The 23,114-nt window shown below is 44.8% G+C and overlaps 1 protein-coding gene across 1 annotated transcript in view; it reads left to right on the top strand.

Annotated features, from left to right (window-relative positions):
* Positions 1–1,971: 1,971 nt before the first annotated feature.
* The window catches only part of Lonrf3 (LON peptidase N-terminal domain and ring finger 3), a 38,610-nt gene continuing 17,467 nt past the window's right edge, over positions 1,972–23,114 (top strand). The window contains exons 1-5 of the mRNA XM_026409074.2: positions 1,972–2,931; positions 5,647–5,765; positions 9,273–9,395; positions 15,905–16,169; positions 16,923–17,013. Of these exons, the coding sequence (XP_026264859.1) occupies positions 2,115–2,931; positions 5,647–5,765; positions 9,273–9,395; positions 15,905–16,169; positions 16,923–17,013 (1,415 nt within the window). The 5' untranslated portion in view covers positions 1,972–2,114. The remainder of the gene's footprint in view (positions 2,932–5,646; positions 5,766–9,272; positions 9,396–15,904; positions 16,170–16,922; positions 17,014–23,114) is intronic.

Raw genomic sequence — 23,114 nt, 5'->3', positions numbered from 1 at the left:
ACTGCTGCCCTTCCACAACTGCTGCTAACTGTAACCCTGAATCCCAGCACCGCCCACAGCTTCTGGTCTAATCATTTGTACTTAAGAAGTTAAGTTAGCATCCTGAAATCTGGTTTCCGGATCAAAACCACTCAAGGTTAGGGCTGGAAGGTACCTTGGAGATTAAGAAAAACTAAGACTGAGAGGATTTGCCAAAGGTCTCATAGTAAGTTATGAAAAAAACAGAGCTTCAAGCCAAAATTTCTCCTGTTCCTCACATCTTCCTGGCTATATTCTGAGCCTCTCTGTTTTCTCTGATCTCTTCTTTTGTCTATGCACTACTTCCCCTTTCCCTTCTGTCCCTCTATTCTTGTCTTACCAGAGAGAGGCTCTAGGGCTCCCTGCGCAGTATCTGTTCTCTGAAACCTTGGTGTTGACTCATGGTGGGATTAATCACACAAAGAGGTGCAGAGCCCCACGGAGTCTGCTGTCCTCAGCTCTGAAATATTATTTAATCCCGACTAAATCATCCCTAACTTTTGTTCAGAAGTGAAAATGACGGCTCCCAGAGTTTAGGTGATATGCCCAAGGTCAGCCAGATAGGAAATGGACACCTCTGGAGCCCCTGAGGCGGCACTCTGCTCCAACTCCTGCTCCTGGTGTTGCCAAGGATCAGCAGGCTCAGAAGGCCGGCTGAGCCACAGGCAAGCCCAGGTCTTGCCTCCCAGCTTGGAGCAGCGTGACTGACTTTTGGAAATGCGTTATTCCTTTAGGTCTCCAAGCCTATCTGCTCATTCGTGCGTGTGGCTCCCGTCTGAAATGTCGGGGTTGGTCGGGAGACAAAGCGTGTGCAGTTGGCTAACACTCAGTACTTTTGGAGGTGTGCTTGGTACCTGCGGGGGGCCCCTAGGCATTGTGAGGCAGGCCCTGCGGCTTGTGCCCAGCCCTACCTCTGCTGTACAGCCCGACACTGTGACGTGCTCAGGAGCGCTCAGGAGCCATGAACCTGGAGGCCGCCCGGCCGCTCCAGGATTCACACTCTCCCGAGTTAGCGCTCCGGGCTTGAGTCTTCTGCCTGCCGTTCTGTTCTCCCAGGACCCCAAAGTACCCACGGAACTCAGCAGGCCACTCTAGCGGCCGCGCCCATCCGGCCAGTAATTCCGGGGGCCCGGTGCTTCTCCAGAGAGGCATCCGACCCCCGCCCCCAGCGCTGGCTCTGGCGTTTGGGGACAAAGAGGTGAGAAGGGCTGGTGGGGTGCCTCTTCTGGGGTGCAAGCCAGCAAGCACATCTCCGCGCGTCCCTCACTGCCCAGCGAGCGCTGCCCAACTTCTGTATCCGCCGGACACGCTGCTCCAAGTCGCTCCCAGCACCGAAGACCAAGTGCCCTCGGGAAACTGCACTCACCACCTTGAGGGAGTCCCCTGAGAAAGGCAAGGAGCTCTGGTGGGTCTTCTAGGGATCTCCGGCAGAGGCCCCAGGGTGGGGGGTGGGGGTGCTTCGCAGATACGCCTCCCTACTACCCAAGTCCCTTCAGAGACAGCAGCCGATGGCCCAGTAGGGAGCATTTTCCACGTCCTAGAAGACCCCGAGGACCGCGCCTGGAGGTACCTGCTCTCCACGAAGGGACCGGGCGGGGGTGAGCGGTAGTGAGCGCCTGGCAGAGGGAACCTGTTTGCTGGCCAGTTTGGAGGTAGGATGGGGTGGGGTTTGGAGATGGAGAAGCTTGAGAGAAGAAGTTGGGTTCCTCTCCCCCTTCCAAAAGAAGCCAAGTTGCAAGTGGGAAATTAGGCAGAGTGTAAACACAAACAACCTCAAAAAGAAGCCAAGAAAAGCGAAGCCAAAAGAAGCAAGCGCAACACTGTTACAAAACTGTCTGGTTTTGTAACAATTTCCCCGCTGCCGGCCAATGAGCAGCGTGGTGAGGAGTCACGTGGTACCGTTTTATATAACACTTTGCTGAGACAAGACAGTTATTAGGCGGCGCGGGGCGGCCGGCATGGAGCTGGCGGAGAAGCGGCAGGGGCCGGTGCGTGGTGGCACCGCGGCAGTGGCAGTCTCAGTTCTTTCCAGGCGCGACTCCTTCCTCCGTATTCCTGGTCCCTAGACGCCTCTTCCCCGCGCGGTCCTTCTCCGTATGGATTCATTTCAGAGTGAACAGATGTTGAGCTTGCCCGCCGAGCTGGGCAGCAGCAACTTAGAGCAGGCGGAGCCGGTGGATCGGGCAGCATCAGCTGCCGGAGTAGACACCGGTCCCCAACCAGAGGAGGCTACAGAGAGTCCTGAACCTCTACCGACGCGGGAGCCAGAGCAAGAGCAGACTCCTAGGAACTCGACGCTCCTGGAGTGCAAAGTCCTGCTCACACAGGCGGACGCCTTGGCGTCAGGGGGGCGCCTCCGGGAAGCTCTCGAGGTGTACAGACAGCTCTCCGAGCGGCAGCTGCTGGTGGCTGAGCAGCTGGAGCAGCTGGCGCGCTGCCTGGCCAAAAGCATCCCGCAAGATGAGGCACTGGTGCCGGCGCCCTCGGCGAGTAGCGCGACAAGCTGCACTGTGGCGGCGGAAGAGGCAGGGGCGGCAGCGGCCACCGAGGTGTGGGACGGCTTTAAGTGCCGGAAGTGTCATGGATTTCTGTCAGACCCCGTGTCCTTGTCGTGCGGCCACACCTTTTGTAAACTGTGTCTGGAACGTGGGCGGGCAGCCGATCGCCGCTGTGCGCTGTGCGGGGTCAAGCTTTCCACGTTGATGATGGCCTCTGGACGGGCGCGTGGGGCCCGGAGGGCTGGACAGCAGGCGCCGTCGCCGCTACGGGTCAACGTGGTGCTCAGCGGCCTCCTGGGCAAGTTGTTCCCGGGCCCTGCACGGGCATCGAAACTCCGGCACGAGGGCAACCGGCTGTACCGTGAGCGCCAGGTGGAGGCGGCGTTGCTGAAGTACAATGAGGCAGTTAGGCTGGGTGAGTCCACCGCGCCACTGGGGCCCCGGTGAGGGCGAGGGCTTGGTCACGACGCGAGGGGGCGGGAGAATGAGCCCAGCAGGGAGATGGGGGAAGGACCAGGGCAGAGGAGCGTGCCGGGGACAATGGGATGGACTGCTGCCTGTGTGCAGGATGGAGATTTCTGGGACTTTTAAAAATTCTTTTAGCTTTCTTTAGCTGTGTCTGTCTGTTGCTTTTTGGTCTCTTTCTGTGTCTTTTGTATGCTTTTGTGTTTCTGAGTCTCTGTTTCTGTCTGTGTCACCCTGTTCTTTTTTCCTCGTCTCTTTGAATCTTTGTCATTCGGTTTCTATCTTGCTCAATGTCACCATCTCTATTTCTCTCTCGCCTTCTCCCTCTCCCTTTGCACGCCTGAGCTCTTTCTTACACCTGCCCTCACCTTCCCTGCCAGGAGGGGAACTTCGCACCCTTCCCACACTCGCGCCAGGTCCTCCCGACTCTTGTCAGCCAGCGAAGTCAGGTCGGCGCCTGCGTCTGCGGCTCCCGCCTCTGGGAGTTGTCCCTTCCGGGGCCGCGGCTCCCTGTGGGGTGGGTCCGGCCTGGAATTAGGTCAGGAGAGCACTGGTTGCATAAGGGCCGCGAGCGGCCCGGGCCGGGCAGCCCCTCCTCCGCGCGGGCGGGCGGGATTGTGTAACGGCTGAGGTAACCGAAGTGGGCCACGCTCGCCTCGGAAACCATCCCGCGAGCGTGTGCGGGGGGAGGGGGAGCGCTCGCGCCCCGCTGCCCTGTGACTCATTGTCACCGCTTCCTATCACACGATCCTTGGCTGAAATAGACGCACACCCCCCCACCCCCCACGGCCGCGGTAGCCGCCAGCCAGCAGCCTGCACCGGCACCTCGAACCCCTTTAACCACACCAGCCCAGAGGGCGACGGGACCAGGCTATGCTTGGTGATCCCCAGGGAAACGGGCTGGCTGTGAAGAGGCACGCCTCTGTCCCGTTTTCCCGAGCTGCCTGAGGTTAGGTGGGCTTTGCAGATTCAAGGGCAACGTGGCAGTCCCACACCTTGAGCTGGACTAGGGCATCCGAGTTCTTTCGGGGACATGCTTTGCTCCAGTGATTCTGATTCCACGAGTCTGGACCCAGGAAGTGACCGCTGAGCGGCTGGCCGGTATTGCCTAGTTTGGGCAGGCTGCCAGCCGCTCTGCCGGCGGGGCGCGGTGCCTGGCGAAGCATGTCGGGGAGGAGGCAGGGTAGACCGGGCTCTGGGATCCGAGGATGCCCTGGGCAGGACTCTGATGGGTGGAGGAGGGAGTGGGCTGGAGTCTCCACATGTTGAATCTCCACTAAAGCATGCAACAGGTAATTTGAGCACGGAAAGGAACAAGGGCTGAACATGCAAAAGCTGGTGGTCCATGGAAAGGGAGATCCCCACCCCCAACATCACAAGCAAGTTTGTGTCCAGGCAAGGCAAATTGTGAGTCGCCACTAGGCTGTCCTGTGCTGCACAACAGGAGGGACAGAAAAGACTGAACTCTTTACTGATGTAATAAGGGCGTGTAATGGGCACCCAAGCATACTTCTGGGAAAATCCATAAAGTCTGTTGCCGGTAGCAGAAGCTGGAGTCCAGAGCTTGGGGAAGAATTGGGCAACGTGAATGAAACAGGTGGAGGTGACTTAAGTACAGATCTGGGAGGGAGGTTCCATTCCTTTCAGTCTTTCCCTAAGGGGCCAGAGGGAAAGCCCCTTCCAGCTCTCTGGCTCCACTGTTGCTGCTACCACTTTCCCTTGGAGGGTCTTCCCTATACCTTTGCTAATTCCCTCAGAGCAGTCTGGGGGAAAAAAATTCAATATCCTCTTCACCCTTCTGAGAGGAAGCTACAGAGGTTAGCTTTGTTTTGGAGATGGCCAGTGTCTTATTATTCTAAATACTGAACTTGTCTACAGAAAAAGGAATCTGATCCCACCCCAGCTTTGAAGTTTTGAAGTATAGTCAGTTAGCCATGATTCTGTCCAACTGAGTGCATGATCTTCAGTGAAGCCTTCCCCTCTGGCCTTGATTTCCCACAAGAATGGGTCAGTTGAGCCAGATGATCTCTAAAAGCCTGTTCAGCCCTGGCATCTAGTGATTCAAAGCATTGGTAAGACACAGCTTCACCTTATTTCCAGAAGCCTTGCCTAGGTTCATTCACATTTGACATCTATAATGGGAGGAAGAGATCTTATAAACACATTTCCATTTTCCTGGGCTTTGAAGTTAGAGATGCTGCTAATGTCAGTCATCCCACCTAGAAGACCCACAGGGACTTGTCTTGCCGAAGGTCAGGACAGGGGTCACATCTGGCCACATCCCCCTTTTCTCCCTGGCTTGATCCCTTGGTGATGATACCTCACTCAGAAGGGAGGCTGTCAGGCACTCACTGTGTATAGCCATGAAACAGGATTTCCTCTAGGTCAAAGTTTATAATGCAACATAAACATCACAAAACCTCTAAAGAACACCTTGAGAGAGGGGGGCAAATTGCTTCTTTGAAGTTAGGGAAGCTCTGACACAGTGGCCAGCAATGTATGAAAGCAGGAAGATAATAGGACTGAAAATAGAGCTTAACCCTTTTGATACCCAGTAGAAACATTCTAGATAACTTGTCATTTGTTCAAGATCCACCCTCTTACAAGACTTATGTTTGTGCTGGAGGCTCTTAATAAGGGCTTTTTTTTTCTCTCATTTTGGCAGCTCCAAATGATCATTTGCTCTACAGCAACCGTTCTCAAATTTATTTCACCTTGGAGTCTCATGAGGATGCACTGCATGATGCAGAAATAGCGTGTAGGCTTCGCCCAATGGGTTTTAAGGTGAGTGTGGGACTGGGAAGATAAAAAAGGGTTGAATTGGGGCTGGGGCTGGGGCTCAGCAGTAGCACACTTGCCTGGCATGTGTGAGGCACTGGGTTCGATTCTCAGCACCACATATAAATAAATAAATAAATAAATAAATAAATAAATAAATAAATAAAAATAAAGATCTATCAACAAGTTTTTTTTTTAAAGGGTTGAATTGTATATAGGAATTGTGAGGAAGGGCTGCCTCCCTGGGGCTCAAGCAGAAGAGGGAGAAAGCTTCCCAAAGGAGCTGGGGGGGGGAGGGCGCATCCCTTGGCAAAGGGTGATTCAAGTCTCCAAGGGAACTGGATTCTTCTCTCATTCTGTCTTCAATTGGTGACCTGCAGAACAGTCTGAGCTTTGAGACTTTCCATAATATGGAATCGGGAGCCAGACTACCTGGGTTTATGTCTCAGCTCTGTTAATTTTACTACTTGTGTGTCTTTGGGCAAATTACTTAAATTTTCTGTGTCTCATCTCCCCATCTATAAAACACAGGTATTCAAAGCACCTACTAAATAAGGCTGTTGTGAGGATTATGTGAGCTTATATAGAGAAGATACTTAGAAGAATGTCTGGCGTGTAGCATTATATAAAATTTCTATCACCCCCACCACTATCATCATCTTCCTCATTTTCTAGGGACAGTAGAAAGAGGAGTGTGAGAGAAGTATTGCTGAAATGGCCCTCCTGAACTTCTACTGATAGGCTTCTCAGCAGCTTAGTTTTCTTTGAAGAGATACACTCACACATTGGTTTTGCCATTTTGAATCTTTAATATAGTAGGTCAATTAGCATCTCCAAGCTTCCCCCACATGGGAGGTGTGGGAAGAAAGACAGGCTAGGCATCTCTCAGGATGTCAGGATACAAAGTGTCAGTTTCTATATCTCTGCCTGACCTCAGACCAACCTCTACATGTCAATATTTTGTTTAGAAGATTATATTTGAGCTTAGGCTCTACCACTGCAAGCTAAGTGACCATGGGGAAGTGGCTTCACTCTCTGAAAGTCCTTATTTGTAGAAACAGAGCTATTGTTATCTGCCCGGATTGCCTCATTGTATAATGATCAAAGGTGACCATGGTCAAGAGAACATTCTGCAAGCTAGAAAGCTTTCTGTGTTTTTGGTGTAGTGCTCTTTCTGAACAACTCCAGGATTGGGAAACCAGTCTGAGGCCATAATGCCTTATCTAAACCTCATGGGACAAGATGTGTCTAGAATCCAGAATGTTTCTGATTGTGGAAAGGTCAGGCATTAGGTAATATCCTCAATGAGCTCTGGATAGAGTCCAAATCACACTAATTAAAATACTATCTCTTCAGCAAATTGCATGAGAGTTCAAACTTAAATAAGACAAATACTTTAAAGCACTTTACATCTATTCAAGTCAAGTTTTGTCACCTAATGAATTTTTGGTGTCAAGCTTATGAAAGTGTTGGATTATCAGAATGGCTTTTGGATCTAGAAACATTGTGGACCTGTATACACTGCTGTTACTATCAGGATGAATCTCAGTTTCATATCATGAATGGGTCAATATGTTCTCTTTCCCCAAGGAATATATTTACAGTTACAAGTCAGCAGTTTAAATGAAAGAAGGCTTCCAGGCGGGGGTTCAGTCCTCCTGGTGGTAGAAGTCAGGGAGCTGCCTGAGGATAAGAGGACTTTTCTTAACAACTTTTCCCACTCCCACCCTAAGCCTAGGACCTAGGGTTAAGGGCCTTGATAATCATGGTGGGAAGCAGGATCAAGAAGCACATTTTGGCTAGGCATGGTGGCACATACCTATAGTCTCAGTGACTTGAGGCTGAGGCAAAAGGACTACAAGCTCAAGACCAGCCTCAACAACTTAGTGAGACCCTGTCTCAATATAAAATATAAAAAGAGCTGGGGATGTGGCTCATGGTTAAGTGCCCCTGGTACCAAAAAAAAAAAAAAAAAAACTGTGGTGGGGAGGGAGAAGCACATTTTGGATGAAATGGGAAAAAGTGATTTCCCTAATGAAGGAATCATTGATGCAAATATTAAGCAGTAGATGCATTTTCCTATAGTTATGGGATAAGGGGGAGGGTAATGATGAGAGAACTTATATAGTCTTGAGGGTTGAAAGAACTGATGCATATAATTCAAAACTAGCTCACAACCTGATTTGCTTATTTCCCACCATTTCTATGTAAAATGCTCCAGGGGAGAGGGCTCACCTAGAAACTCTATTCCCCCCATCCAGCCAGGCCCAGTAGTATTCAATGCACCCTGCAGGTGGTACAGCTCATGGTGGGGTAAGTTGGCTGCCCAGAGTAGGTAGAGTATATGAGTTGCTGCTTGGTCAATTAGTGCATTTCCAGAGGCCTCTCTAATTCCCTAACACCTATCACTCTAGCTGCCCTGCAGTGTCATACAAACCTTTCTTTAGAGGGTCCCTGGTAAGCACAGTGGGGTGGAGCAACAGGAGAAGACATAAGCATCCCAAATAAGCCATGGTTAGGCTTCCAGAAGGAGGTGGGGGGATGGGGAGATGGGGAGACATCCCAAGATATTTGGAGTAGGGGCCACTGCTGAAGAAGGTAGCTTCCAGTCAGCTCCTGTAGCTATGTGGAAGCATGTTAGAAGACAAGCTAGGAGACCATTTTATTCACTATCCCAAGGCACAAAGAAAAGGCAGCTCTCTCCCCTCCTCTTTTCTTCCTCCCTCTTCCCCAGATTGTTCCTCTACTTTCTTTAGAGAGTCTTTCCCAGAGTACTTGGGCTTGGACCTTGAGAAGCCCTAAGACTTCTTTATATTTTTAAAAGAAGTTGTGAGGAAGTAGAAGCCAGCAGAGTTCCACGAGCAAAAACATTGGTTAAGCCTCTGGAGAGGGGAGCAGTCCATTTTGTGGGGAAAAGCATTCTGGGAACCAGAAACCACAGTTTTAGTTCCAGTGTTGCCACTCATGAACTTTGAGGTCTTGGAAAGGTCATGATCCTTCTCTTGGACCTCTTCTGAAAAATGATCAGCAAGTCTAGGAGCTTACTCAAGCCACTACTGTTAACTAAGTTTCTGCTTGACAGATTAGTTCAAAGGAAGGCTTGTCAGAAAGGGTCCTGAAAGCTAGGCTAATATGTGGTCAAATGGGGGTTCTGGCTATGTCTGGTTTTACTTTCCACAGTGGTGAGACAGAGAGCAGGTAATGTGGCATACCAGTTAAGAATACAGTCAGTTCCAGGTTCAAACCCTAATTCCACAATTTATTGGATGTGTTACTTTGGGCAAGTCAGTTTTCTGGGACTCAGTTTTGTCTTCTTTAAAATGGGGTTCAGAAAAGTTGCCCAAGTTATATGATTAAAAAAAAAGTCCTTTTGAAACTTAACACAATAGTGACTGCTCAGTAAGTACTCAGTGACTGATCTGAATAGTAGTAACAATCTGCTAGGGGTATTGAATGCTAATGTGTACCTACCTACATCAATAGGATGGTAATAAATGCTATGTATTCTTCCAGGCACACTTCAGAAAAGCGCAAGCCTTAGCCACCTTAGGCAAGGTGGAGGAAGCACTGAGAGAATTTCTCTACTGTGTATCACTAGATGGAAAGAACAAGAGAGCAAGAGCTGAAGCCCAAAGGGTGAGTTGGAAGTTGGAAGGACATCAGATCCAGATGTCCAGTCAACCCCCACAACTCTGTGTCCTCTAGGGTGGGGAATGAGGGTTCAGCCCTCTCTGCCTCCAGGGGTGACAAGGATGTGGTCCTTTGGATTTATTGGACAGGAAGGAGACACGAGTGTCAATTGATTGTCAGAAACACTGTTTTCCTTGTGTGTTTGGTCAGATTGTGCAGTTCCTGCATTTTCATTGGAGTCTTCGAGAAATGTCTGGATTGTTAGTGGGATCTAAAACCAAACATGTTAACCTGGCATGGGAGGCTAACTGAGGATGTTCTGGCTGTTGAAGAGAGATGTGAGGTGTGGGGCTGCCTGCAGCTGTGGTACTTTTCTGTGGTTGAATGTGGTTTCACCAGCCATGTAGGAAAGCCAGCTCCTGGGAAGGAGAATTCCAACTGTCATCTTCTTTGTTACAAATTAAACAAATCATCTCACAAACACAAGTCAAAGACCATTATAATATGATCCAAATAGCCATTCCAATTCTTGTGTCCTAGGAGAATGTGGTTGCTATAAAAATTTATATGAAGCCAGGAGTGGTGGCACAGGCCTGTAAGCTCAGCAACTCAGAAGGCCGAGGCAAGAAGATCACAAGTTCAAAGCCAGCCTCAGCAACTTAGTGAGGCCCTGAGCAAGTTTTTGAGTCCCTGTCTCGGAAAAAAAAAATGGCTGGGAATGTGGCCCAGTGGTGATGTCTCCCTGGGTTCATTCCCTGGTTACCCCCTCCCCAATAATTATATGAAATACTGAAAGCATGATTGAAGGGTCAAACATCCTCAGTTCATATAGTTTGTTGTTTATTGTTCTGCAACTTACTCTTCTGGTGTCTGTCTAACTGGCCTGGAGGTTTGACACTAAAAGTGGCCATCCCTGTTCTCTGGTGCCCTGCCCACTACTTACCACAAAGCCACAAGCACTTCTATCCCTGTGTAGTTTGGGAGAGCGGTGGATGAAGAAAGTGAGCAAAAGATAAGTCTGGTGTCTCAAGTCTCCAGAAAGAAAGTTTTAGCAAAAAATGTTAAACTTGGCAGAAGCTGGGTTCTGGATTTTCTGCCACTAAAGGAGAAATTCCTGTCTGGGTTGTTTCTTTGACCTGGTTTGGGTATATGCACAAGGTTTTCTTGAGAGGAGCATGGGTCAGGACAAATTGCTCCAAGTTGTGGAACCTTCCTCAAATATTAATTGTAGTCCACAATGTGAGTTCTAACATTTCTTGAGCATTTGCTATACATCATGCAATGCTAGGTGCCTTATTCAGAAGATTTAATTGAATCTCCAGCTTTCCTATGAAGGTAGGCACTGTTGTTTATCCTCCTATGGTGAGACAGATTTGAAAGCTGAGGCTTGGTTTCTTTCCTGAGGTCACCCAGCTAGTGACTGGTGGGGAAATATTCAGAAGCAACTTGGTCTGCTTCCAAGCCTACCCTCTTAGCAACTTCAACATCTTGCCATACCGGGAGGACATGTCCATGTCCAGAGTCTTAGCACTTACATGTGGGGCTGGGCCTAGAGTAGCAATGGAACTCTTCATTTCTGGGATAGACAAAGGCAGTTAGAAGAGGCTTTGACTTTAGGGACAGTGTATGCAAAGGTAAAAGAGGCAGGTCTTGGACTCAAAAGGAATAGTTCTTTTTTGTTTGTTTGTTTTTATCTCTGCTTGTCCAACTGGGTGTTGGCAGGAGGGGTTCTAGAATTGTCAGTTGAACTGACCTCTCTCTAGTTAGGTGTCATTTTGACACCTGCTTAATGGGGTGAGAGGGAAGGCATTGAGAAAAGCTCTAGAAACCCAAAGAGGCTTTAATCCACAGCATTGGTCCTCAAGGAATTTAGTCTTATGTTTGTTAATATGAATGCCAGACAATAAAAGTGAGCATATGCCTGAGAGAGTGCTATATAGTTCTGAAGGTAGTGTGAGAATTTAGAGGTGAATGTCCACTGAATGTGATGAGGCTATGGCAGCCATTTACAAACACAGGAGAGGCATCAGCTGTGCTTATTCATTGAATTGTCTCAGTTTCAAGGCTAAACATTTGACAAAAATGGGTATTCTTCATTTGACATTAGAAAGCTGCCTGAGAATTCATAGTTCTGCATTTCTTTTTAGTATTTGTTTTCAGCTCAGACTCTTAATTTCTTTCCTTCTTGACACCCTTCCTAAAGTTAAAACTGAGTGGAATTGACTTTTACTTGTGGAATTATTATATTATTCTCACTGAGAGTTGAACACAACTTTTGTTTTCCAAAGCCAATGAGAAGGCCTAGAGAGAGATATTAGGTAGTAAAGTGAAGGGAACTGCCACTGTTATTTCTTTTCTTGTTTCCTTTGATCTTTTCCCTTGGCTTCCTTTCCCTCTTGCTACCCTCTGCCCTTTCATCCTTGTGCCTTGGGATGCTGTGTGGCTTATACTGAAGAACATCATGTTCTTTTGGAAGAATTCCAGGGAGACTGCCTCAAAAGTAGGTTGGTCTTGTTGGGCCACTCAGTAGGGTTTCCGAGAGCCAACATTGGCTCCTATGGAGGAGAGGCCTCTGAAAGCTAACATTTATAGCATTGGGTACTGCGAGAACCTCTATCTCACTCCTTTGCCAACTTACACCTGGAGAGTGGGTTTTCCAGAGGTGGAAGGAAACATAGGGATCTGTCTGAGGACTTTGGGCCTGCATGCTAGGCTTCTCCTTGGGCACTGGTATGGATAGGTACCTTAATTCAATTCCATCTAGTGTGATGAGCATTTAGTGGACATCTGTTCTGTGCCCTCCAGAAGCCGACCTTCCCCCCGCCCCACGAGAAAAAAAAAACAGACTTATATCTGTGATACAATTCCAGGACAACATAAGATGTTAGAGTTTAAGATATTATATCATGGTGTAGGAGAGAGCATTAAAGGATAGGAGAGGGACAGGAGAGATCAGAGATGGGAGTAGTGAGGGGTGGCAGCATTTGAGCTGAGCTTTGAAGATTGAGCATGATATAGCTTCATGGTACATGCTAGTCTCTGAGGGAACAGTTTCAGGAAGAAACTGCTGGGGACCAGCAAGAGAATAAATTGGACTTTGGTGTTCTTCAAATTCATTTATCTATTAATACCCTATGGAGGGCTGGGGATGTGGCTCAAGCGGTAGCGCGCTTGCCTGGCATGCGTGTAGCCCGGGTTCGATCCTCAGCACCACATACCAACAAAGATGTTGTGTCTGCCGAAAACTGAAAAATAAAAATAAATATTAAAATTCTCTCTCTCTCTCTCTCTCTCTCTCTCTCTCTCTCTCTCTCTCTTTAAAAAAAATACCCTATGGAGCCTAAATAAGGGTGTGAGATGTTCTCTAATAGGTCTCCAAACACTCCAGGGGCAGCGAGATGTTAAGCATTTGAGTATGTTTTAGAAGGCCAGTGACCTGTGCTCCTTGTGTTACATATAATATAATATGTATGTATGAACCATATATATATATATATGAATGTGGATGGTCAATGGTGCAGTTTTCATGTGAATAAACATCTTTGGTTTCCAGTCCTTTCTGGTTCTTCTCACTCTACACTCCCAGTGTATCCAATTGCAATGAAAACCATCAATAGACTGGAACCTGCCTGCCCTGTGTACTTGAACTTAAAGATGACATTTTCTGGAAAGTGAAGGCCAGAATGAAGGAGTAGCTAGAAGAAGGAGGAAGAAGGAGGAGGAAATTTGGGTTCTGCTTTTCTAACATTTCACTGCTCAGTCCCTCAGCTCTGAAGCAATTAAAGACCCAGGGGTGATAGGGAGGGGAGGAGGAAGCAAGATGGGTAGAATGAGAAAAGAAACAGCAAAGAACCTAGGAGACAGTTGTAGATTTCTACCCATGGAGGTGTTATAGATGTGACTCCAGGTTCTCCAACTGAGATTTCTCCCGACTTCACCTGTCTTTCTCTTTCTTTCCAGATGTTTTTTTTTTTTTAAATCACTCTGTAGATATTTCTGCAGAATAGTAGCATCAGAGGAGTGGCTCTTAATCTTGGCTAAGTAACAGAGGCATCTGCAGTGCCTTCTCAAAATTTGGGTTCCTGGGCCACACTTTAGACCTGGGGGGTGACAAGAGTGAGAACTAGGAACCTGACTTTTTCATAAGCTCCTCAGTTGATTCTGATGCACAATGAAGTGAGGACTCCTGTCGTTGTGTGTCCAGATACTGGTCCAGGGCTTCCTCCCAGGAGTTTTGCCCTGAAAGTTGTGTCCCCTGTCCGTCCCTACTCCTTTCCCCTTCACCTGAGCACCTATAGAGACTTAAGTAGTGAAGTCTTCTGTTTTATGTCACAGCTTCTCTTTAGTTTCTTTTCACCATCATTTCCGGGGGATTCTCAGGAACATTCTCCCGATATCCTGAAGCTGTTGGCACCTCACCCTAGATTAAAGGAACAAGTAGAGTCAATGGCTACTGAAGGCACCAGAAATATTCTACAGGTAAAACTCAATTCGCACAGCTCGCTCTTGATGATTCATTTGGCTGTTTTGTGGGCAAACATGGGGAGTGAGCCCTACCTCTCCTATTTTGGTTTCTGACAAAGAAGAAATGGAGTCAGTAGTGGCTGTGTTCTTTATTAAGTATTTTTCTTCTTAAAGATAAGCTATGAATTTCAGTCATGGTCCCAAAGTTTGTTTACTTATCACATTTATTTTTATAGTTCTTGGTCAGATCCAGCCAAGAGAGAGATTTGATACAATTACAAAGGGATTGGCCCACTCCCCTTGGAACCATTCAATCAGGGTGGGCATATTAGCTGCAGTTTGGGGGCAGAGTCTGGGAAGAGGGCTTCACTGCCCCTCCTTTGCCTGCTTTTTGTTTGTTCAAACTGCTGGCCTTTGAGTACCAGCTGAGATCCTTGTGCAAGGACAACTCCATTTGATTCCCAAATGAAGGTAATTCCATATTTTCCTGTACTATAACTTACCATATTAGTAGCCTTCTAATACATATTTGTAGCAGAGAATAACAAAGAGATTTGGGAAGACTATTGAGTTGAAGATCTTGGGAGGAAGATAGGCATTTGCGCCTTCCTTTGAAAATAAGGGAACAAAACACAGAAAGATGGGCTTCAGGCACTAGATTTCCTAAAAGAGGATAATTGAGCAATGCTGGAGTTCAGACATCCAGACTCAAAGGCAGACTTTGGTACTGAATACCTGGGAACTTTGGGGATCAGTTTTCCCTCTATTTGTGTCCAGTATTCTTCACCTGTATTTCAACCCTGGTTACTCACATTTTCCCATTCTGCCCATGCTCTAGAAAAGGAATAAAATGCAAGTGTGCCTGACTATTTTTTTAATATAAAAGCAGAGCTTAGAGTATCTCTTGAAATGAGAGAGCCCCCAAGGGTCATTATTACATGATTGGGAATGCTAATACTGAGCCCAAGTAGAGGTACTTGTACTTGCAGCTCAATCTGAAATGAAGAGAAATAGCATCCCTAGCTTTCCAACATGAGCTGACTGAAGAACAGGGATTGGATTTCCACCCAGACTTTGCTGTGCAAGGCAGGATACTCCTATGTGGACAATGTCTTGGACTCATGGAAAGTCAAGGTTGTAGAATTGCTATCATGCTGGAAAATCTTAAACTCCCCAGGTTAGAGACTAAGGAAGCCTACATCCTTTTCCTCCACATTTCATTTTCTCTCAACTATGTGCTCCCCTTTTCATGTGTCTACCAATTTTTTCATAGGGGTTGGAGGGGAATAAGAAAATGGGCATTTTGACTTGTGGTCTATGGATTTAGATCTCCAGGTAAATCTGCATAAACATGCTGTCATAAGATGTATTTCTAGATCCATTTTCAGATATACCTCTCCTGAACTAAAAATAATTTTGAAAGATCGGGTTGATTATTTTGCTAAATGATTTTGTCTCTTTCAGATTTTTCACCCAAAATCTAATAAAAGGAATAGGGTATTCCTTGTTCATTTGATCAGTATAACATAGAGCTCAAGAGCTTTGAACATGGCATGAACAGACCTGGGTCAAAGCCTTATCAAAAGTCCTTTTGGAGCTGGGTTTGGGGGGTTGCAGATGGCTTGGAATGGCGGTGAGGGTAAGAGGAAGTACTGATAGGATATACTCTTACTTCATGCCTTGGTTTCCTAAAGTGGTTACTAAGGAAAGATTTGGATAGGATAAGGAAGTGGGACTTCCCTGGCATTCCCCTCCCTTGGATACCATCCAGGGAACCACTTCTCCTACATGCCTTTCCTCTTGCAGTAAGGAAGTTCCTAACTCCACCCCAGCTGGGCATGCCTTTGTCACAGATGCCACAGATGCTGTATGGATAGGAAATGGGGAAAGCCTATGACTCTCCCTCCCTCAGTTGAGCTATGTGTCCATTAAGTGATCAGGTATGAGGATCAGGGTTTATAAAGCTTTCTCTTTGTCCTCTCTGGGTAAAAATACCAGAGGACATTATTGGTCCTAAAAAGATTCTGATATTTGACTCTTACTTCATCTAGGGAAATCTAGAGCTCCCACATTGTTCTAGTCAAGAGGAAGCAGTAGCCAGGGGAGATGCCAGCAGTTTGATGAATGCAGCTCAAGTTAAGGTGAATAGTCAGCAAGACAACATGAAAGACAAAGAAGAAAAGGAGGAGAAGTGGAATGCTGCCTCTCCAGATGCTGCCTCTGTCAAGACTGGCAAATGCCAGGAAAAGAAAAGGAAACATTGCCAAATTGAACCCCAAGAAGATGCAGAGGTGCCTAATAAAGTCTCAAAACAAGGTACTGACTCTACTGGGGAAGAAAATAGATTGGAGGAGATGATTGAGCTCACTGATACATGGAAGTTAACATCCATTTTGGGGGTTCCCTGGGCTCTGGGTAGGTGGCCCAACCCTGACATTCACGAGCTGTATGAACTCAGGGCTTGTTGTGAGGTTTCTGTGAGATCACATATGGAGCCTAGTACACTCTTAAGTGCTCAATTATAGTTATAGAAATTCAAGGCATAAAGTCAAGCAAAGTATAAGCAGTGACATCCCAGGCCCTTGACCATAGCCATTCCTTCTAGGTCAACCTCTCCCCACGCCCATCCCTGTTCCAAGAATGTAGGATGGAAGAAGTATGAGCAGGCCTTTCCAAATTTTGTTCCCCCAGATAGCATCTGAGAAGCAGCAGCTACAGCTTGATATCTTTTCATAAGATGTTGGCAGTGCCAAGATATTCAACCCCAGCTTTGAAGGCCTGACTCAGCCCATAGAGTTGCTGCTGCTGCTGCTGCAGTTGAGTTAGGTGCTCATTGTGTTTGAATGACATCTCCAGGGCTGCCGGATAGTCTCTGACTTGCACTTCTCTTTTTATGGGGGCTGCTGTCAACCTATGAGCACCTGTTTTCAGGCATCCCATTTGCAATGGCCTGAGCCATCAGGGAGGTGGTGAGAATGGCAAATATAAAAATGAATTTTTTGGTCTCAAAAGTACTGTTTGTGAAATCAAATTTGGTCTAGTTCTGACTTACTGCTTTCTACATCATAGATCCTTCCACTGATCAGGGGGCCAAGCCTGATCTCAGTATTCCACTTGTATCTTTTGACGCATCTGACCTTGAATGCTCCCTGTGTATGAGGTAGGTGATGTTTACTATCACTTACTGCCTGATTGTTCCTCCTCTGTGATGTCTGTACCTTTCTGTTAGTGATCTACTGCTTGGTTGGTTAGCACATAAAGAAACTGTTATAATGAAATAGAAATCACAGCATTGTCATGGGCCAGCTTGTGTCCCCTATTTACAGATTGCTTTCCCTGCATCCTTGACTCCTGATTTGGAAATATCTGAAGAGTGGAAAGGGAATAGCCTACTCAGAGGTCACAAACTGATGACCTGCACATTGAATATACCTTTGGTTTGTCTCTCATGGGGATTGTTTTTGTTAAATGTGAATGTCTTGAGACAGGACATACACTTTCTAGTTGTTTCATGGTCCTCACTGCCCCTACTATCTTATTTGCATTATTTTCCTGACCCCTGTGGTGTTTAAGTTTGTGACCCAGGAGCTAATTAGAACTATTGGATCAAGAACTGAAAACTCAAGGGTTAATGTCAATGCCACATGCCTATTCTTTGGAAGCCAAATAGAGGGCTTAACTAGCTTGTGTTTTATGCTGCACCATGAACAATAGTAGATGTAAAATACTTGGTTCCCCTCCAATTAGTGCCACATCATTTCTACTTTCTGAGACCCCTGGAGAGGCAAATTAGCCACATGTTACCCTCCCCTACTACAAAAAAAAAAAAAAATAGAAAGATGCTTTGATCCTGGTCTATGTAATCACATATGATTTTTGAAAATTACTTTCATTTATTTTATTTCACAGCTGTAAGTTAGTGGCTAAGAAAAGGGGCTCCAAAGCCAGGGTTTGAATTCTGTTTTTTAAAAAAACATTTATTTATTTTTAGTTGTAGTTGCACACAATACCTTTTTTTATATGTGGTGCTGAGAATCGATCCCAGGGTCTCACACATGCTAGGCGAGTGCTCCACCACTGAGCCATAACACCAGCCCCTGAATCCTGGTTTTGTCCACCTAACAGACTTTTTCCTGGGGTGAATGACATTCTCTGCCACTGTTTTCTCATCAGTAAAATAGAGAACAATAGTAGCAATCCCATGGAGTTGTCATGATTAGTTGAAAAAAACCTATTTAATACTTAGAATAGTGCCTGGCATACAGTAAGTACTCATTATGTGTTAGCTATTTTTTCCTCCTAGACCAGAGGTTCTTAATATTAGGACCATGGATTGCTGGAGAGGTTCTGTTTATGGATTCTAACAGATCTATGAATTCACTAAAGTTGTACAAAGAGTTTTGTTTGTGTATATGTGTGTGTGCATGTTTCCATTACAAAGGTCCACAGCTTCTAGTTTGAGACATGTCTGTTTTCCAAAATAGCATTGAATGGGGATATTTAGATAAAACCTATTGGGGGGGCGGGTAACTAGCAATTGAACTCAGGGACACTCAACCATGAACCACACCCCCAGCCCCTTTTTGTATTTTATTTAGAGACAGGGTCTCACTGAGTTGCTTAGGGCCTCACTAAGTTGCTGAGGCTGACTTTGAACTCAAGATCCTCCCTAGCCAATGGGATTACAGGCATGTGCCACTGCACCAGGCTACACAAAACCTTTTTAAAAGATGACTGATGCAGGAGAAGAGGTGTCAAGAAGAGCCCTCACTGGCAGAGACTCCTCATGTGTTTTCTTGCCCTTTATAGACACATATGCCTCTCCTATCAATAACATGTATTTGCATTCTGAACAACTTTTCTTGTAGAATGAATAAGAATAAGGCATCCATTACTTGAAATGTAGACTTTTTCTTTCTCCTAAAAATTTTTTAAGTGGGGCTGAAGTATAGAGTGCCTACCTAGCATTCACAAGGCCACATGCACAAGGCCCCAGGCTCAATCCTTGGTGCTGAAAAAAAAACAAAAAAAAAACTAACGAAAAACAACTGAACGGATAAAGAAATAAATAAAACTTTAGAAGTGACAATTTCTCCTCATCTTGGACAGACTTCATAATGAACAGTTCAGCAGATGGAATGTAGAAGCAGTCATCGCAAACTGTGCGTATACGGTCAGGAATTTATTTAGATGGAGTGGGCTAGGATGGGACGGGCTATACAGCCAGCTCCCTTTCACCACTTCCTCCAACCCCTCACAACAGGGTGGCAGGTAGATCATGCCAAAGCCACAGTTTGAGATCCAGAAATGCTGCTTCCAAAGCAGAGAAAGGGCTCCTGTGGCTATCACCACTGTGGCCCCAAGCCCATGATGTGAGCTGTGTAGTAGACTTAACTTGATTTAGCTCACTCAGAGAGAACAGGTCTTTGTTGTATTTAACCTCCTTAACATGCACTCCAACATCCAGGTGACATGAAGTCAAATATACAGACCCATCCTGTTTGTGTTTTTTCTGTGGATTAAGAAATCTAAGTTTGAAGTTCTTTTGTTCCTCTTCCTCTGCTTTCTCCCTTTCATCTTGTTTGCCCCTGATCTCAACAGGGGATTTTGGAGGAGGGTGAAAAATCTGGCCCAAGAATTAAACACCAAAAGGATAAGAAACACTTTTAGGTTGCACACTGTGAGTTTAAAAGCCATTATTTCCCTTATCACATTGTTCTGTTCTAAGTAGAAACTTCAGCCCCAAAGCCTTTCCCTGGAGTAGCTGTTGTGCTGGCTGCTAAGGTATAGGCAGACTGTCACTGTTTTATAGTAGTAAGAAACCTGTCAAATCAAGGTCATTTTCCATCTTGAGGTTCTTAAAACTGCAGCCCTCCATGGGTAGCATGTAGTTCCTCTTTCAAGGATTGTCTCTAAGTTAGACCTCAAATGTTGACAGAGGGTATATTTCATATGCATAGTTAGCTAAGATTCTTTCAATCTTGAAAAAGTTCCTGTCTCCAACGCTCTTTAGTGTTTTTCATCTGTTGTTCAATTACTATTAGATTCTGTTATTACCTTGTATTTTTGTAGAAGAATACTAGAAATAGCCTCGAACAATCATGAAATTAGACATTTATACCACCTGTGCAAGTTTCTAGAATGACATCCAGTTCCATGATTGTTGTATTGGTAGAAAGACAAGTTAGATCACGAATGCGTGTATTTTGATTCTAGAGAGAAAATCAGGAGTAGGTTTAAGTTTCACAGGAAAATGGTGGAAAGAATGAAACAGTAACTGGAGGGGACATTAATGAGATACTAAAGTCTCGCCTTAATGAATTGGTAGAGCTCTATTGAGCTCAGTTGTCCCCAAACTCAATGTCTCAGAACTCTGACCCACAATTGTTACTATCTGAAAAGCCTCCTTTGAGATTACTGGAAACGAATACCCCAGCCATTGGGGACCAACTCTGGGGCTGCCATGAAGCAGCACCTTTAGGGGGGTAATAAGGATATTTTGAGATATGAAGCAAGAATGTTTGATATTTGAACCAGTTACCTAATGGCCCAGTGACCTCTTTGTCAATTGAAAGAAGAAGCTTTATATTTAACCTAGTTTTAGCTATTCAAGTCACTGGGTGTTAAGGAGTCAGTTCATTCTCCTTTTTCTCTCCCTCTGCCTCCCTCCCCCGCCTTCTCCTTCCCTCTTTGCTCTCATTTGGTAGCAAAAGAACACAATACAAGGATGTAACTGGTGGGAAAAGATAGCTATTTTCAGACAAGCCAAACATTTTATCCGGGTTGACATCTAACTGAAAGTATTTATTATTACTATTGTTTACTCCATCACTGTGACAATGTAAAATGCTTTCTTGTGAGAAAATCTGGCTCTACTTTGATTTATAAATGCCAAATTTAGATCATTTTCTATCTCGAGGTTCTTAAAACTGCAGTCCTTAGTGGGAAGAATGCAGGGAGGCATTTGTAAATCAGTGGTGTCAATGGGAGAGCAATTCTAGTATACAACACTATCTGTATAGATAAAGATCTTTCTTTCTCTTTCTTTCTAGAGAGTAGCCGGGAGGGAGTCAGGGAAGGAGGAAAGTGTGTGTATGAGTGTATGTAGGTGTGTGATGTTCATTTGAGATATAGAAATACATACAGTCCTCACTTTGTCAGAGTGGAAAAGGAAGATTAGCTGAACAGTCAAGTCTGACTTCACCACATCCCAGTCTTTCTGCTTACCAGCTTGCTGTGTGACCTTGAGCAAATTATTTAACCTGCCTGAGTTTCAGATTCCTCAGTAGTAAAATGGATCTAATCATAATTACCACCTATTAATATATAAAGTTATTTGATATGAAAAACAATTTTTCACAAACCCAGAAATATAGCAAGAGAAATTTGTTCCATCTGTTCCCAGGCTGTGCACTGAATATAAAGGTGAATTGAGTATTGAAAAGTGATAGGTTCAATGTGATTCTGCAATCTGTATTTGGGGTAAAAATGGGAGTTCATAACCCACTTGAATATAATTTATGAAATATGATATGTCAAGAGCTTTGTAATGTTTTGAACAACCAATAAAAAAAGGAAAAAATAAAAAATAAAAAAAGGAAATACATATGGAAAAAAAAGTGATAAGTTCTAAGCACCTAAACCTTGATGGATTTCAAAGTAATAATTATGCAGCATCCTTGGCCACAGTTGTACTTGTTACTTCTCATTGAGGGGCATTTTAATTAAGAGTCTTGCTAACAAATTACCTTGTCCTTTGGTGTATGTTTCATGCATCTATTCATTAAATGTCAGTGTTTATCAATTTATGTGGATTGCATTCTTAAACAATCAACAGGCTCAATTGTGAAATTCTTGGGAAAAATAGTTATGTGTATTGGTTGTAGATACAGATTCATTAATCATTTCCATCATTAACATCATCAGATAATGCATAAAAGTATTCAGATGCACAGTATTCAAGTTACTGAGGAAATGAGCTATTCTGGTTTGGCTGCTTGGTAGTTTGATCACAGCTGTGGTTCCCAAATCAGCCTGCAGATCACACTTTTGAAACACATTTTGGATTGTGAAATATACAAATTGCATAAAATATAAAAGTGTTTTTCTTAACAAAATATTGTAAAGAGGGTGCTCCATAGTTCAAGAAATAAGATATTGTCAGGACCCCAGAAGCTGCCCATATTCCTCTTTCCAATCAGGACTACACTCATTCCCTGCCCTGAGACTACAATTTTGACTTTTATCTCATTTCTCGTTATAGTTTTACCACCCATGTATGCATTTTCAAATGGTATAATCTAGTTTTGCCTAATTTTAAGCATTTATATAAATGGAATTATCTAGAATATATTTTCAGTCTGGCTTTTTTTACTTGCTATTAAGATTTATCCATGTTGCTGCATGTACATGAAGCAGTCATGCCCATTACTGTACAGTGTCCCATTGTATGAATCTACCACAATTTGTTTATTAATTATATTATAGATAAATGCTTGGTGTTGGTTCTAATTTGGAGATATTATGGACAACATTACTTATGACCACTGTTTTTGTATGTACCAATGTATTCCTATTTTTTTTTTAATTGGCTTCTCTTTTCTTACTGACTGACAAGATCTCTAGGTATACTCTAGATACAAGTCTTTGTTTAGTCATATGTATTGCAAATACTTTCACTTACTATGTAGCTTGCATGTTAGCTCTCTTAGCAATAACTTGAAATGAACTTCCAAATTCTTAATTTTGATGCACTCAAAATTGTCAGTCTTGGGCTGGAGTTGTGGCTCAGTGGTAAAGCACTTGCCTAGCATGTGTGAGGCACTGGGTTCGATTCTCAGCACCACATTTAAGCAATTAGATAAAAAAAATAAAGGTCCATCAATAAGTAATAAAAATATTTTTTAAAAAATTATCAGTCTTTTCATTATAGTTCATTTTTTTGTGTCTTAAGACATTTTTACCTCAGATTCATTTTCTCTTTTATCTTCTGAAAGATGTATTGTTTTGCTTTCCATATTTATTTTTATACCCCACATGTAATTGATTTTTGCATATGATGTGAGAGATGGTTCAATTTCATTTTCACATATGTGTGTATACATACATACATATATCCAATGTAGTATTAATTGAGAATGCTATTTATATATTTATAATCCTGCCCCCATCCCTACCCCTGCCCCCTGCTTTGAAGTGCCACATTTGTCATAAGAATCCACGTCTGGGTCTATTCCTGGGCTTTCTATTCTACCCCACGTG

The sequence above is a fragment of the Urocitellus parryii genome, chromosome X (genome assembly GCF_045843805.1).
Source record: "Urocitellus parryii isolate mUroPar1 chromosome X, mUroPar1.hap1, whole genome shotgun sequence".
NCBI classification, from domain to species: Eukaryota; Metazoa; Chordata; class Mammalia; order Rodentia; family Sciuridae; genus Urocitellus; species Urocitellus parryii.
The sequence above is the reverse complement of the archived record's forward strand: the minus strand, read 5'-3'. Positions and strand labels throughout refer to the sequence as shown.